The sequence below is a fragment of the Eufriesea mexicana genome, unplaced genomic scaffold (genome assembly GCF_001483705.2).
Source record: "Eufriesea mexicana isolate 0111107269 unplaced genomic scaffold, ASM148370v2 scaffold8981, whole genome shotgun sequence".
NCBI lineage: Eukaryota > Metazoa > Arthropoda > Insecta > Hymenoptera > Apidae > Eufriesea > Eufriesea mexicana.
Genome location: NW_016916724.1, coordinates 375,368 through 389,711, shown reverse-complemented (window position 1 = coordinate 389,711; position 14,344 = coordinate 375,368). Strand labels below are relative to the sequence as shown.

At 44.1% G+C, this 14,344-nt stretch overlaps 3 protein-coding genes across 3 annotated transcripts in view; 2 read left to right on the top strand and 1 right to left on the bottom strand.

Moving 5' to 3' along the window:
• Window positions 1–613, top strand: part of LOC108553024 (zinc finger protein 512B) — a 1,625-nt gene extending 1,012 nt beyond the window's left edge. The window contains exons 3-4 of the mRNA XM_017907765.1: window positions 129–291; window positions 390–613. Of these exons, the coding sequence (XP_017763254.1) occupies window positions 129–291; window positions 390–514 (288 nt within the window). The 3' untranslated portion in view covers window positions 515–613. The remainder of the gene's footprint in view (window positions 1–128; window positions 292–389) is intronic.
• A 5,471-nt stretch (window positions 614–6,084) lies between these two features.
• On the top strand, window positions 6,085–7,674 carry LOC108553014 (zinc finger protein 512B). The gene is made up of 3 exons (XM_017907754.1): window positions 6,085–6,128; window positions 6,463–6,690; window positions 7,381–7,674. Exons 1-3 carry the CDS (start codon window positions 6,117–6,119, stop codon window positions 7,672–7,674), a joined length of 534 nt encoding a protein of 177 aa, XP_017763243.1. The 5' UTR covers window positions 6,085–6,116.
• Window positions 7,675–10,039: 2,365 nt separating this feature from the next.
• On the bottom strand, window positions 10,040–11,434 carry LOC108553013 (zinc finger protein 512B). Its single transcript, XM_017907753.1, has 3 exons — window positions 11,423–11,434; window positions 10,722–10,904; window positions 10,040–10,465 (listed from the first exon to the last, which is right to left on the bottom strand). Exons 1-3 carry the CDS (start codon window positions 11,432–11,434, stop codon window positions 10,040–10,042), a joined length of 621 nt encoding a protein of 206 aa, XP_017763242.1.
• Window positions 11,435–14,344: the final 2,910 nt, after the last annotated feature.

The window sequence follows — 14,344 nt, the reverse complement described above, 5'->3', positions numbered from 1 at the left end:
ACAAAAAAAAAAAAAAAAAAGAGTAAAAGGGAAAAGAATATCGGAAAGGAAGCTTAGATTTCGATATCTACATCGAGTCGAAGGCTTACATACAGACAGTACCTTTTATGACATCATGCCCTCTTCAGGTACCAGTGGCGGTTCCACAGCCGGTCCCAGTGGCGGTCCCAGTGCCCCAGCCATACCCAGTAGTGCAAACCAAAACTGTCGCGGTACCCGTGGACAGACCTGTACCAGTCACGGTTCCAGTTAAGGTAGCTGTGCCTGTACCCGCCCCATACCCCGTCAAGGTAAGTCAAAATGGTCGATTCGGACGGTTCTCGTGATAAATTTTTCATCCGAAAACGTTCCATTCGAAATGCCTTTTAAAATGTGCGTTCACAACCCTCTGCCTATTTCACATTTTCAGGTGGCAGTCCCTCAGCCTGTCCCAGTCGTCGTTCAACAGCCAGTTCTCGTTAAAGAACAAGTTCCCATCCTCCTTAAAGGGGGACACGGTTTGGGACACTACTAGATGAATTTTCCCTTCGAACTGCGAGTTCGACCAGTCTTCGCCTAGACACCCTTGCAGCATCGCAAAAATCATTATGACGAGAGCATTAACAAAACACGTTCTCCCGCGTAGCAAATATGAATCATGCAATAAACTGATTTTATAAATGTTTTTTAAAGAAACGTTTGTTACTTTCTACACGTTAACCCTTTCATCCCTTTGAGCTTCGGAAGCAACCTGCGCGTCAATTCCCTTCAGCTGTTGTATGCATGTTGTTGTACGTATACTTACATACAATTATACTTCGCTGCCTGCGCGTGTTGCACAGGCAGAGTCAACCGGTACCCGAATCGTGCTAAAATGTCAGCTAATTCGTCCAATTTATGGCCATCGAGTGGGCTATCTGATCGAGCTCTGGATTTCTCGCAAACAGCGTGTCACTTTAATATTATAAATCTAAATTCGCGAGTATGGAGAATTACGCGATCGACGAGAAGTCTATCGAGAATGACATCGAAGGCACGATGGCCTCGACTGATCGTGAAATTATTGGCTGATTGCTCGCGTGTCGCATTAACGACCAGGAATTTCTGCGATATTAATTACCTGCGAATAAAACGTTTCGACACTTCCTTGGGCGACAGGCCATTACTATACTTTTACGAGCGCTATCTGATTCACCATTGTGTAGAGACTACCCACGAACCGCGACGTTCTCAAACCGAACCTTGACTGCAATTTCGCGCTGTCTGGGAACCTCCCTCATCCTAATTTTCAATATCTCACGACGTTCACGGAATGCAGGTCAAGCAGTGAACTTTCCTTCGAGTTTCCATCTATTTTATTCTATATATAGAAGGCACTTTTTCCGCTGTCTGACAAAGGACTGCTGAAATTCTTCCGAGACGTCTCCGTGCTAACGAAACGCCTGCATCAAACGAATTTCTGCCACGTATGGCAGGTTATTCCCTGAATTGTTCGCGATGCCTCGTATTTGGCAACCTGCAAATTGCCTGCCATGTTCCACGTCGAACTGCATTCGTTGTTCTATTTTCTCCACATTTTTATTTACGCATCCCCCTCTACTCTGCCACCGAACCGCGTAGGCACGAAATTTCACCAAGAAATTCCTGCCAATTTATTGGCCAGAATTATACAACTGGGCAACAAATTTAGCCTGGAGCGATTTTCTATTGGCTCAGATTTAGTTTAAAGCCACGTGCGTTATGGCTTTTTCATACGACAGAAATTCGTTATGTCTTGCCAAGAAGAAACGCAGGAACGTTATCCCTCGTAAATCGTACATTACATACGAGTATCATAACGTCTAAAATATTCTATTACGAAATCGTATAGAGGAACAGAAATTGAAAACGCAAATTCTTAAGTTTACGTCTTGCACTATTCATCTCCGTTCACTTCTGAAGAACGCATGTAAATCATTATTAATTTTTAGAAAGTCTTTTGCTCCGTCTATCATTATCTGCTGCACACATTCCGATCATGTTGCGACACCAATTAATGCGAACCTTAATTAACGACTCTGTCACGTCAGTGGCGCGTATTTTTCTATTTCTCCCGTTAGAATCGAAAGAGAAAACCGCGTCACGAACGAAATTTATTTTTATAAAATCTGCGCCGTTTCACCGAATCGTCTTGCTAAATTTATTACGAATTTCGAGTTATCTAACCAGGCCTAGACGGACTATTATGGCAGAAATAGTCGGCGAGGTATCGCCATAGACCGAGTGCCATGTCGTTTCTTATCTTTTGCTATACATTATCGCTCGGACGTTTAACTTTCAACGACTTAACTTTCGTTCAGGATAGGTTATTCAACGACTCGGGTACGTGTAATTCAGTGTCACCATACTCTGGATGGATTACGCAATATTTCGTTAAACGCCAAACGCGAGAAACATGGTAATTATGTAAGGGCCGTTTCGTCCTTCGTGCAAGAAAGTAAACTCGAAGACGAAAATACTCTAAAAACGAGTTTTTTGACACGGTATACGTGTTGTGACGCCTCGCTTTCAAACGAAATCCCACTTGCCTGATTAATTTCGTTCATTTCCAGCCAAAAGTTACGTTCACTTCGTGAAAGGGATCCTTGAACTTCGAAGAAAAATACGAAATAAAACTAAACAGCGCCCCCCGTTTCAAAAATAATTGGCGCGGTTTAATGCCCGTGTCAATTTTTTCGAGGGAAATTAATGAATTACAGCTGTAATTGATTTTGACAAAGTTTAGGCATTAATCGACCCCCTTTGCGGCTTTCTGCTGCACTTCAGTTTGGCATATAACTCATGCCATGACACTGCGATCGTCCCATAAATCAGCTTTGCTTCGTTTAACATGGATGTTACATTAAAAATTATCGATATATTTTGCAAATGAGTTATTTTTTCTCCGTCTGGCGAGCTTTACCTTTTGTTCCTGTTCGTATTTTCGCAGGATTCCTGCGCGATTATTTCATAATAACGAAAATAATTTATGCAAATCGACCTTGTCCGGTATTAATATATTCTTGTCATAAATTGAGCGAAATTTTGAGGCTTTAAGGTGTCACGAAAATGTGTCACCTTGTGAAATGTTAGAGAACATCTGTTTTGACGCTTAAGTAACTCCAACCTGGAAGGTGCTGGAAAATAAAAATTTACACCTGGGATGAAAATAATCTAGGTCTGACGAAATCGAGAATAACATCTGCACGGATGATTAGCGCATAGAAATGACCTGCTTAACATTTAAGGAACCGAGGACGAGTCCCTTAAAAAGAAAGCTAACAATCGAAGCTCGATCGGCGGATAAATCGACACTCACCTGTTCCGAAACGAAATTTCGTATCGATTGGCTAATGCGTGATATCCATCATGGAAGCAATGCTCGAAGTTTCGATTCGACGTTGTATCGACATCGAGGACGAGAACAAAGTTAACTTTCTTTTCGAATAGAACACGGGCCGGATAAGTGAAATCTGGCGCCATTGCTGTCGCGTAATAACGGTCCGATCATGCTCATTTTCATGACAATAAACGGTGCGTTCGGTGTCGTAGATCGCCTCGATATGGAGACAACGCGAGTCGTACGTGAAATTTCTCGTAGGCCTGCACACGCGAACGTTCCGTTTTGTTTTACCCGCTTGAAACGGAACAAATTGCCCCCTTTTCAGGTGTACGCCTGGCAATAAAGATTTATATCAGGCGATACGGCTGACTTTGTATTTTTAATACGGCGATAAAATGATTTCGCCTTTTTATTACCTCGCGAGTACTTTCGTAAACGAATGCAGATCGAGAGTCAGCGATCGGTTGTCATTGAAATTCGAGAGGAAAATTTCTGCCCGCGGCGGACCTCCGTTAAGGATATCTCTTCGTTCGGTATCGTCTTGCGCCACTTTTCGAAATCATTCTGCAGACCCGTTGATCCATAAACGAGAAAGAACAATCGGTAAACCAGTTAGGGTAAACGCGGCGAAATTCGAACATGGGATTTTCGTGGACTGCACCGCGTTGCCGTTGTGCAATCGCGAGGAACGAGCACATCTCGAGCGCGTAACAAACGGACCGTGGCGGTTCGTACGTTGAAAAGAAGGGAAAAGGACAAAGCCAGTTTCCGGTGTCGAAACCGGCCGAGAAACGATTTATGCAATGCGCGACGTGCGTATCCCTCGGTGAGGAATTTGCGCCTTCTCGTGGCTTCGAACACCGAATACCCGTTCCAATTGCACGCGTCCAAGTTTCGGATCGGTATGGACGTTCCGACGTGGATCTCACGCGCAGATGCTCGCTCCGAATGTTTCTCGCTGCAGGCTAAAAATACTATGTAGCAGCGACCGATTATCCGTTTCCAAAAAAGACTGCTTAGAAGAAATAAGTCAGCGCGATAGTCAATTAACATTGTTCCAAGTGCTACGGACCTTGTAACACTAAGCGTCTTATCTGCGTAGCGCTTCCAAGGGGTTCGAAAAATCGGTTTATTCCGATCAAGGTAATGAATCATCGACGTTAACAGTACAAAATAACAATCGGCTTAATAAGAACAAGGTGAACGAGAGGGAGCTCGGTGTTCGAAGACTTTGCGAACCAGTTGGTATGCGACGTCCCCGAACAAAGCAGTCCTCAGGGTTCTTCTGCATAAATTCCCTACGAACGAACCCTTTTTTTTCCGTCGCTTCTTTCATACTACTAGCTCGTCTTCCCATTTATAACAAGGCAAGATTCTTGCATGGGAGGATCGTCGGTGCGTTTCGAAATGTCAAGCGCAAAATTTGAAATTCACCGAGTCAGGCTGCAGCTATTAATTATACGGGCAAAGCATGGAACTTAATTGGTGAAATTTGACCGTGGCAAAAACGCGGATCAGGATTAGCGGATTAGGATGCACAGAGTTGCACGTCGTGCTCGATTCGAGATTCATCCTGGAATTTCTGCTGGAGGAAATGTTACGACGATCGACAATGCGTTAAATTATTCTCTGCAATGACAGCAATCGTATCTAGAAATGAAAGAAAAGTAGCAGTCAATGGGTCGCTTCGTCGAATACAAATAAGCTCGATCGTTGTATAAGTTGCTAAAGCTGATCGAATCGATTTGCATTTTGCGATAACACCGGTTGAACGACGAAATCGTGGATCTATCTGGTGAAAGAAGAAATCGAATTTTTCTTGAAGAAACATCGTTTGAATACGTGGAAATATTTTTTGACACACCTTTGTATCTCCTAATTTATCACTCGCGTTCAAATTATTTCGATGTTTGTTATATTTAGTTATTTAACCTGTAACGTCACGGGCGTCGCATACGGATTGCGGCAATTCGAATATTTTTTAAGCCAATATTTCATTTATGATACCCGATTTTTACTCGTAAATCATCGTAATTTGCTGGTGTGTTAACGATCGCTCGACGTGCCGTAGATTTTCTGAGGATATTTTGAACAGGTGGCCGCGTAAACGAGACGCGTTGCGTGAACGTGCAAAAATTCGGCTACCTCTGGTAATGGTGGAATTCGAAAGAAAAAGAAGCATTTATCGCGACGAGCTTGTCCCAAGAATCACAAGAATCACAAGCCTGCAGAACCTTCCAAAAAGATTAAAATTAATTTCATCGACGCGACTCGAGATTTGTCCACTTACAAAAATGCGTTCTCAAACGTCTTCTGTGTCATCCATATTAATATTCCAGACTACCGTTCCGTCCTTGACGTCAGAGATGTTCTCATATCTCGTAGGCACAATGTCGATCAACGATATCGAATATCCTAGAAACAGAGGAAACGATTTGCATCGGACTATGGGCACCCTCGCGTTTCGAATCGCGTCCAAAAACGAGTTGAAAGGAACATTAAGACGAAATATCGATCTAGACTGAGAGAAGGGGCATAAGTTACCTTTCGCAAAAAAAGGAGCTGAAAGAGTTTTGCCTTGGATCACTTTTCGGAGAACCCTGCTTATCCCCCACGCCCAATTTCTTCTCACCGTTTCTGTAGGCCCGCCATTGCCCACCACCTCCGACCTGCTCAAGGGTTCGTCGTGGTCGTCACTCCGTATAAAAGCAGAGGATCTTCTTGGTATCTCATCAGTCGCAAAACAACGACGAACCAACTCCAATAGCGCAGCACCATGAACGCTAAGGTGAGCAGTCGAGCTTCTGGACAATTGCAACGATCTCGAGGACCAGTGTCTGCCGAAGATTGGGACAGACTTCGTAACGAAGGATCGAGAAACTCTGGTCTCGTCGGTGAAATAGAGATATACTTTCGAATTTCGTCGCTTGGAGATAGCTAGAAATAATTTTTCTATTTTAAACGATCGTCGTCGATGGATTCGGACAGCAAAGATCGGATTTCGAGTTTGTCATTCGTGAAAGTATCTATGGTTGAGACCAGGATCCGCACCGTTACATGATCCATCGTGTAAAAGAGAGTGACTTTCTTACGGAAGAACTGAGTGATTATTTTTCTTCCAGCTCTTCTTCATCCTCGCTTTCGTAGCAGTAGCCATCGCCGAAGATCAGGTCGATGGGGAGACGAAGAAAGACAAGAGAGGAATCTATGGATTAGGATATGGTCTGGGAGGTGGTGGTTATAGTGTGCCAGCCAGCCAAGCAGTCTCCGTTGTAACCAAGGAAGTGGCGGTTCCAGTACCTCATCCCGTTCCTGTTCCTGTCGAGAAGCAAGTTCCTGTCCCAGTTAAGGTAAAAATCCGAATTTCTCTGGTTCAATCGCGAGTAGATAGTACAGAATAGGTACGAATAAAAGCACGCACAGATCTCTCGATCCCTAGCGTGATAGAAATGCAACGTAGATAGAAAAAAATTGATATAATCGCGATTACGAAACCGAGAGCGATGAGCATAGCAGACTCGTGTTGCGGACCAAATTTGATACGCACTCATATCTGAATCAAGGTGACCGGCTTGCATACACGAAGACCTCGAGGACTTCGAGCTCGTATAAACGAGGACCTCGAGAACTCCAATCACGCTCTGTTTATCGCTGAATATCCGCTCGCATGATCGGTACAGAGCACCTTCATCATCGGCCGTTAATTAACGTTTCAATGTAAACGAGTGTCAGCATTTCGTAATTCAAGAATGTTACAAATCCCACACGTGCGTGCTACGTTTCTCGGAAAAGTCTGTAATCCAAACGACTCTATTTTATGTACATTCCTTGATCAATCACTTTGCTCCCGCTAATCACATATGATCTAGGATTGCGACATTGCACGCACCGAACTCTTCTCGGCTAACTTCTGTGCGAGAAAACGGGCGAAGGTGCCTCTCGAGTGTTCTCCGAGTCGTTTGATCAAAGCGTGTGTCGCTTGCTCGATGAAAGATCATCGAACATCTCTTATCTAACCATCGACACGAACTGTTCTTCAGGTACCAGTTGCTGTCCCGGTCGACCGACCCTATCCTGTCCACGTTCCGAGACCCTACCCAGTCGAGGTGACCAGGCACGTTCCAGTGCCAGTTGACAGGCCAGTCCCCGTTCCAGTCAGGGTTCCAGTGCCAGCCCCGTACCCCGTCAAAGTAGCGCAACCCTACGCTGTTCCAGTCGTCAAACAGATCGCAGTCCCGTACGTACAACCTGCAGTGGTCATCGACAAATACAGCGGTGGCTGGCCTCACGGTGGTTACTCCGGTGGCTACTCCGGTGGTTACTCCTCCTGGTAAACCTGGCATCGTTCACGTTCGCGGATTCGGGGGGAGCTAGCTTCTGTCATCGCTATAAGACGTGTCGCTGCACGAAATCGGAGCAACTGTTGGATCCCACTTCTAACGGAGGAGGTCTGCGCATCGATTCTCAACAAGATCGATCGAACGAAGAACTCCTGAGTCATCGACTTCATGTTCCAATTCTTCTTTCTGTACTTCACTTTGGATCTCAGCTCGTATGACGATGACGCGAAGATTGGTTCCCTTGGATGACAGGTGATCGGTGACGAGTCCCGAACGTCCTCCAACATCCGATCCGATTCGGCGGACTACTACTCGAGACGAATAAGTACGATCGAGTGTTCCTGTGGCATTAGACGTAATTGTTCTATCGCGGTAATTAGTCCTCCCTCTTGTACATGTAATTTGACGATCATTGTGCATCATAGAAATAAATGTCTCCTTTCGTACTAAAGAAACAGAACGAAATTTGTGTTTTCTATATCCTTTGACATTGGAAATATGCATAGTTTTTAAAGGAATATCAAAATACCGGAGAAACCTGTTTCCAAGCACTGGAAAATGCAAAGACGTCGAAAAGTTCGCTTGAGAAACGCAGTTTAAAAACGCGTTAAGTATTCAAGAAGCAATTACACGCTACGATGAAATTTCACGTAACTCACGAACGACCAATGGTGCAGAATCTGCACCAATAGTGCAGAATCTTCCTACTAAGATTAGGCAACCTTCAGTCACGAATTCGTAATAATCGAAAGTGAAGTTTAACAGAGAGGCGTGTAAATATGGGCAGAAAGAGTGGACGGCCGTGTGGTGTATGCTCATTAAGCGAGTAAAGGGTGCAGTTTGCCGCACGCGATTAACCAAATTTGCATGCACCGTACACCCATCAAATCGAGCCTCGTGAACCTTGAATAAAACGATGAAATTATGCAAGCGTTCCGGCTTCGACCGCGAAAGATCCGATTCCTCGTTCCAGCGAGGAAAGAACAGAGGACACTCGCCATTATAATACCACTGTTCAACGCGAATTCTAATCTGTAATGTCCGTTGATAGAAAATAACCTATCACGAATCCGTGATCGAAATTGCCCCATCATTCTTACTTTTTGAAAATTGTGAGTTTGTCCAAAAACGCACGCTTTTTGGCTAAAGCGAGGTATTATGTAAGAAGTAAGGATGTTAGTTAATTAATTTTTATCTTAAAAGTTCGACGAGAGTATCCCGCGTTTATTAATATCCGTAATTATAATTATTCGTGTTTCTGAATAATTATAATTGGTGATGGAAATTTAAAAATAAGCAGCTGAGCGTATTTGCTACGCAATATTCTTGCGTTTTTACAAAAATTTCTTTGTCACAGACGAATCTAGGAACAAAATTATCGAAACAGTAGTTTTCACTTTGATTAAATGGAGAAAATATTCGTGGGTAATGTGTATACGGGATTTTACCGTCATTGTCAGAACAATTTCGTTTACGGATTCGTGTTCCGAAAGTGAACTCTACGAGCATCACCTAATGAATATCACAGATTAGCGAGGAAGTACAAATTTGGTGGACAGTGTAATCGTCAAATCCTTGGAACGAAGGGAAAGCGCATAATTAAATTCGCGATTTCTCACTGGTCGCCTTTTACTAACTTCGTGTCGTCTTGTATCGCTCTTGAGTAATTCCCTAGACACTTTGAGCGAGAGAACGAGGTACTTTTTCAGCATGGTGTAGAATTTGTAACGAGAATCAAAGGATAGGATACAGTGTAGTTACACTTTTACTAGTAATTAGTTCTGGTACGTCTATCAATCACCGTATAGGAAAAAACAAGGATCGAGCCTAGATTACAGCTATGCATTCTATTATCGAGACAGTGTTTTCAATTCTAACGAGGAAACAGGAACCGATATTCTGACAGTTTCACCTCAGGAAACTTGTCACTGGTACCACTCGATCCTCTTACAATACCTGGACCAGTCAGCAGCAGTGCTTCGTTTCAGAAATAGATGAAGAATAGTTCAGGCATCGAATATAAATCTGGTAGACATTGAACCAGTCGAGGGACTCGGCAAACCGTGACACGATAATTCACTTTCCATTTTACCGGAGCATGAAAGCTCGGCCGACGTCACGGACGAGTCATTTTTCACGGATCATTGTTTCATTTTACCGGTGCAGCTACTCTGGGAACGGAAGTCGACATGGCAAGAGGGAACTAGAACTGGGACATCGCAGATATGAATTTTTATTAAAAAAAAAAGAATAGCAAAAGATAAACAGTGTCAACAAAAACAAACTACAAACAGAAACTTAACGAGGCAGGCTTAAATGGTACAGCGTATGTACAACTGAAATCGCGTGGACTGTTAGTTCAATGATGCGAATGGTAATCCGGCTGAGAGGGTTGGAAGTGTCCACCCTGTCCACCTTGGTCGTGGCCCTGATCGTTCACCGTGTAAGAGCTGTAGCTCTCCGACTCGTGGCCGATGTGGTCTTCCGAGTCGTAGCCACCGCCTCCACCGCCGATACCACCCTCGGAATGGCCATGAGCCTGATATGGAATCGGGTGTGGTACCGGGTAGAAGACTGGCTTGTTCACCGTTACCGGCTGGGGAACCGGAATCGGCTGGGGCACCGGGACTGCCTTCGGCACCACCACCGGTACTTGTTGATGAATCGCGATCGGGACCGGCTTAGACACCTCGACCGGCACGTGTTCCTGGACTTTCACTAGCTTCGTATACGGAACTGCGATGGGATGGTTTACTGGCACCGGGACGGGTATGTGATGGGGTACCTATAAAAGAGAAAGGAATTCTAGATCAACGAAACCGCCTACGAGAAGATCAGAGAGTCGATCTTGCGGTCTGGGGAGAAACAGGATCGTCCAGCTCGTGGTCTGGCGAAAGGGGTGGAGGTGTACATTCTACGTCCACGCATTCGTGTAAATAGCCCGAGTTTCTCGTCGAGTCACGTACAGTTTCGCGTTGGAAATGGACGGTGATCGAGTGGATGGAAAAGTCGGTCGGTGCTTTAAAACGTGTAAGAGATACCTTGACTGGATACGGCACTGGCACTTTGACCACTGCGGTTTTAGTGACCTTGATGATTTTCGTGGGTATCTCTTTCAGGTGCACCGATTGCGAGATGAGTTTCGGCTCGCTGACGAGGCCATGGCCTTCCAGGGAGGAGAAATGGGTGGCCCTTGCGGCCACTATGGCCAATGCGAACAAAAACTGCAAACGTACAATCGCGATTAAGGTTCGCCGAAGCACGATCGAATCGATCAGCTGAAAGAATCTCTCGCGATCCCGATGCTGAAAAATTCCTTTCACTTTTTACGCTTCCCGTACAAAAGTAGAAATTTTGAGCGAGCCTACTTCCGCGTCGATCAATTCAGCTAGCGACACAAGTGAACGGTGCCGCGAGATCATACTTTCACTCCAAATTTTTTCGACACAATGCAGAACTATGAACATCGATAATCTACATATACCAGCTCGTCTAATGATTTCCAAAGGATTAGCGATACTTTCTCCGAGTTCTTTCTCGAGTAATCACTTTCGGGACTCGAACTCGTCTCGGTGGCCAACTGATTTTCCGTTAATTCACTAGAGTTACACCTTCACAGGATTACTATGAAAAATTCTAAGGAATAACGGTTCGTATGCCACGATGACCGCCAGCTTCGGGTTGCTCTGGTCGCGGCGACGATTAGCTCTAGCGATACGATAGTTGTCGATGGTGAACTTACTACTTGCAACATCCTTATCCGGTTCGTAGGTATAAGCAGATAGGTGTTTCCGATGGGACGAATCACACTGACAATTGCAGTACCAGCAGTTGCTTATATACGAGGACCTTCACCGACACCGATTCACGAAGAAAGCACTCTCTTTCCGACTGGCTTGCGTTCTCCAATCTTGTCTCCGCTTCTCCCCTTTTTTTCCTTCCTCTTCTCGTGGCGTTCCTCGAGTTCGACGACCGCAGCCACGTCCGGTCTCCGTCGACGGCCACTACGCTCGGTTTCCAACGCAATCGAAATCGATCCCCGTACCATGGCATCCTGAGTCTCTGCCGAAAGGCAATCTCTGTTTACTCTCTCGTAACTGACCCCGTCAAGCAGCTTCCCCTTCTGATCATCCCGTGACTTTTTTCTTCTCCGTTTCTTCCTCATTCCGGCAGATAAACCAACGGCAATTCGTTAAGGATCTCACCCTCTTGTCGCGTGCGTGCAAGTCCGAGTCTCCGTCCACCGGAATCACCTGTTCGCGTTTCGAGCGTGTAAATCGTGTCGTCGCGAGTGTCGACGAGTCTACACAGTCGGATGCATAAGCCGTTATGTAACCGAGGGATTACGCGATTCTTCCGCGATGACACCTCGGGATTATCGTTTCAATTACGATGTCCACGCGAGTATCGACGATCGTCGGACATCTCTTACTTCGAAGGTTACATTCGCTCAACTTTCACCGAAATTAAAGTCGATTCCTGAACGGATGTTCGCAGAATCTCTTAATAGATTGGAAAGCGAGGAGAAGAAAATTTCGCCGAATATCTCGACGACAGATTCGTTCGACACGAATTTCGCGGAGATTAATAATTAGCCAGAGGTAAATGTATTTCAAACGTGTCTTTTTGTCTCCCCCCTTAATTGCATCGTGCGTGAGATTCCCACGTGCGAATTGTTCTCGGAATCTTCGTGATCTCCCTGTGGACCCTCGAGGTGGGCCGGAAACGTATTAGGAAGTAACACTTCCTCCGGGAAGTTAAGTGCAATTTGCCGCGGTAAATATGGTGAGAGCAATGGAGAATTCTGAAATGCGAACAGCGATTCACGGTCGAGGGAGAGAACGGTGAAAGGATTATCGTTCTCAAAGACCAAAAGAACGTCCAAAGTAAAAGGACTAATCTGGATCATCTGGTTCTTTCTACGCTCGCGCAGCGGCGTGTCTGCTCGTATGCACTCGTGCGCGGAAACGACCGCTGTCTCTGCCTATAAAACGTGTAGCAAAGCTACGTTACACGGTACTGACGACGCTACTCCGCTGTCACGATGTACCCGAGCTGTCATTGAAATTCCTATCATCCTAATATCCGTAGACGATGAGCTAGCTCGTCGTTGGAAAATTCTTCTCGAAGTATAACCACACGGATCGTCACGGATATTTGAAAACGTTCAATTAAACTCCGCGAATTATTCTGTCTCCCAGTCCTGGCGAATTTTGATCAGGCGAGTGAATGAATCGATTGGTCAAATATTCGAGTACAAGATGAGTTTCGTACGTATATATGTATATACTTGAATAACAAAATTGAAACTAACAAGGAGAGTGCAAGTCCTTCGGGTCACCGATTTAATTGAAACTTTGCAGGTTTGTAGATTTCGTCATACAGTCTAAGAATGTATACCATTATACCCGCCACTATTCGATAGTTTTTAAGATATTTACGATTAAAGTTTTATTACTTCCGTAACTACAGATTTATTTCCTATGGCTTTTATACAGTGTTGAACCCCGGACCCACAACATAGGAACTTTCGGGTGTTGCCGTTAGGCCACAACACCGTTTTAAAACCATTGCAAATAAATCTGTAGTTAAAGAGGTAATAAAACTTTAAAACTTTAATCGTAAATATCTCAAAAACTATCGAATAGTGGCAGGTACAATGGTATATATTCTTGGACTGCATGACGAAATCTACAAACCTACAAAGTTTCAATTAAATCGGTGACCCGAAGGACTTGCACTCTCCTTGTAAGCAGGAATTAAAAAATTTGGTAAGACAATCATTTGTACTTGCTTGTGCAGAGAAGTTTGTCCATTAATTAAATAATTGTAAAATTTTTATTTATCAGTTTGTGGAACATATTCGAAATTCCTTTTTCTCTCCTTTTTTCGACGAATTCTCTTCGCCTTTCCTTTACCTCGTAGGTAACGTTTTCCTGTAGACTGCAGAAATTTGATTATCCACGGTGTGGGTGTGCCTCGCAAGTAAGCGCATATATGTATATACTTGAATAACAAAATTGAAACTAACAAGGAGAGTGCAAGTCCTTCGGGTCACCGATTTAATTGAAACTTTGCAGGTTTGTAGATTTCGTCATACAGTCTAAGAATGTATACCATTATACCCGCCACTATTCGATAGTTTTTAAGATATTTACGATTAAAGTTTTATTACTTCCGTAACTACAGATTTATTTCCTATGGCTTTTATACAGTGTTGAACCCCGGACCCACAACATAGGAACTTTCGGGTGTTGCCGTTAGGCCACAACACCGTTTTAAAACCATTGCAAATAAATCTGTAGTTAAAGAGGTAATAAAACTTTAAAACTTTAATCGTAAATATCTCAAAAACTATCGAATAGTGGCAGGGACAATGGTATATATTCTTGGACTGCATGACGAAATCTACAAACCTACAAAGTTTCAATTAAATCGGTGACCCGAAGGACTTGCACTCTCCTTGTAAGCAGGAATTAAAAAATTTGGTAAGACAATCATTTGTACTTGCTTGTGCAGAGAAGTTTGTCCATTAATTAAATAATTGTAAAATTTTTATTTATCAGTTTGTGGAACATATTCGAAATTCCTTTTTCTCTCCTTTTTTCGACGAATTCTCTTCGCCTTTCCTTTACCTCGTAGGTAACGTTTTCCTGTAGACTGC

Bases quoted from the DNA above. Each gene is read 5' to 3' on its own strand.
- LOC108553013 (XM_017907753.1), bottom strand. The intron at 10,466-10,721 runs GTATCTCTTACA...TCTCTTTTATAG, and splicing joins CAGTGCCGTATCCAGTCAAG to GTACCCCATCACATACCCGT.
- LOC108553014 (XM_017907754.1), top strand. The intron at 6,691-7,380 runs GTAAAAATCCGA...ACTGTTCTTCAG, and splicing joins AAGTTCCTGTCCCAGTTAAG to GTACCAGTTGCTGTCCCGGT.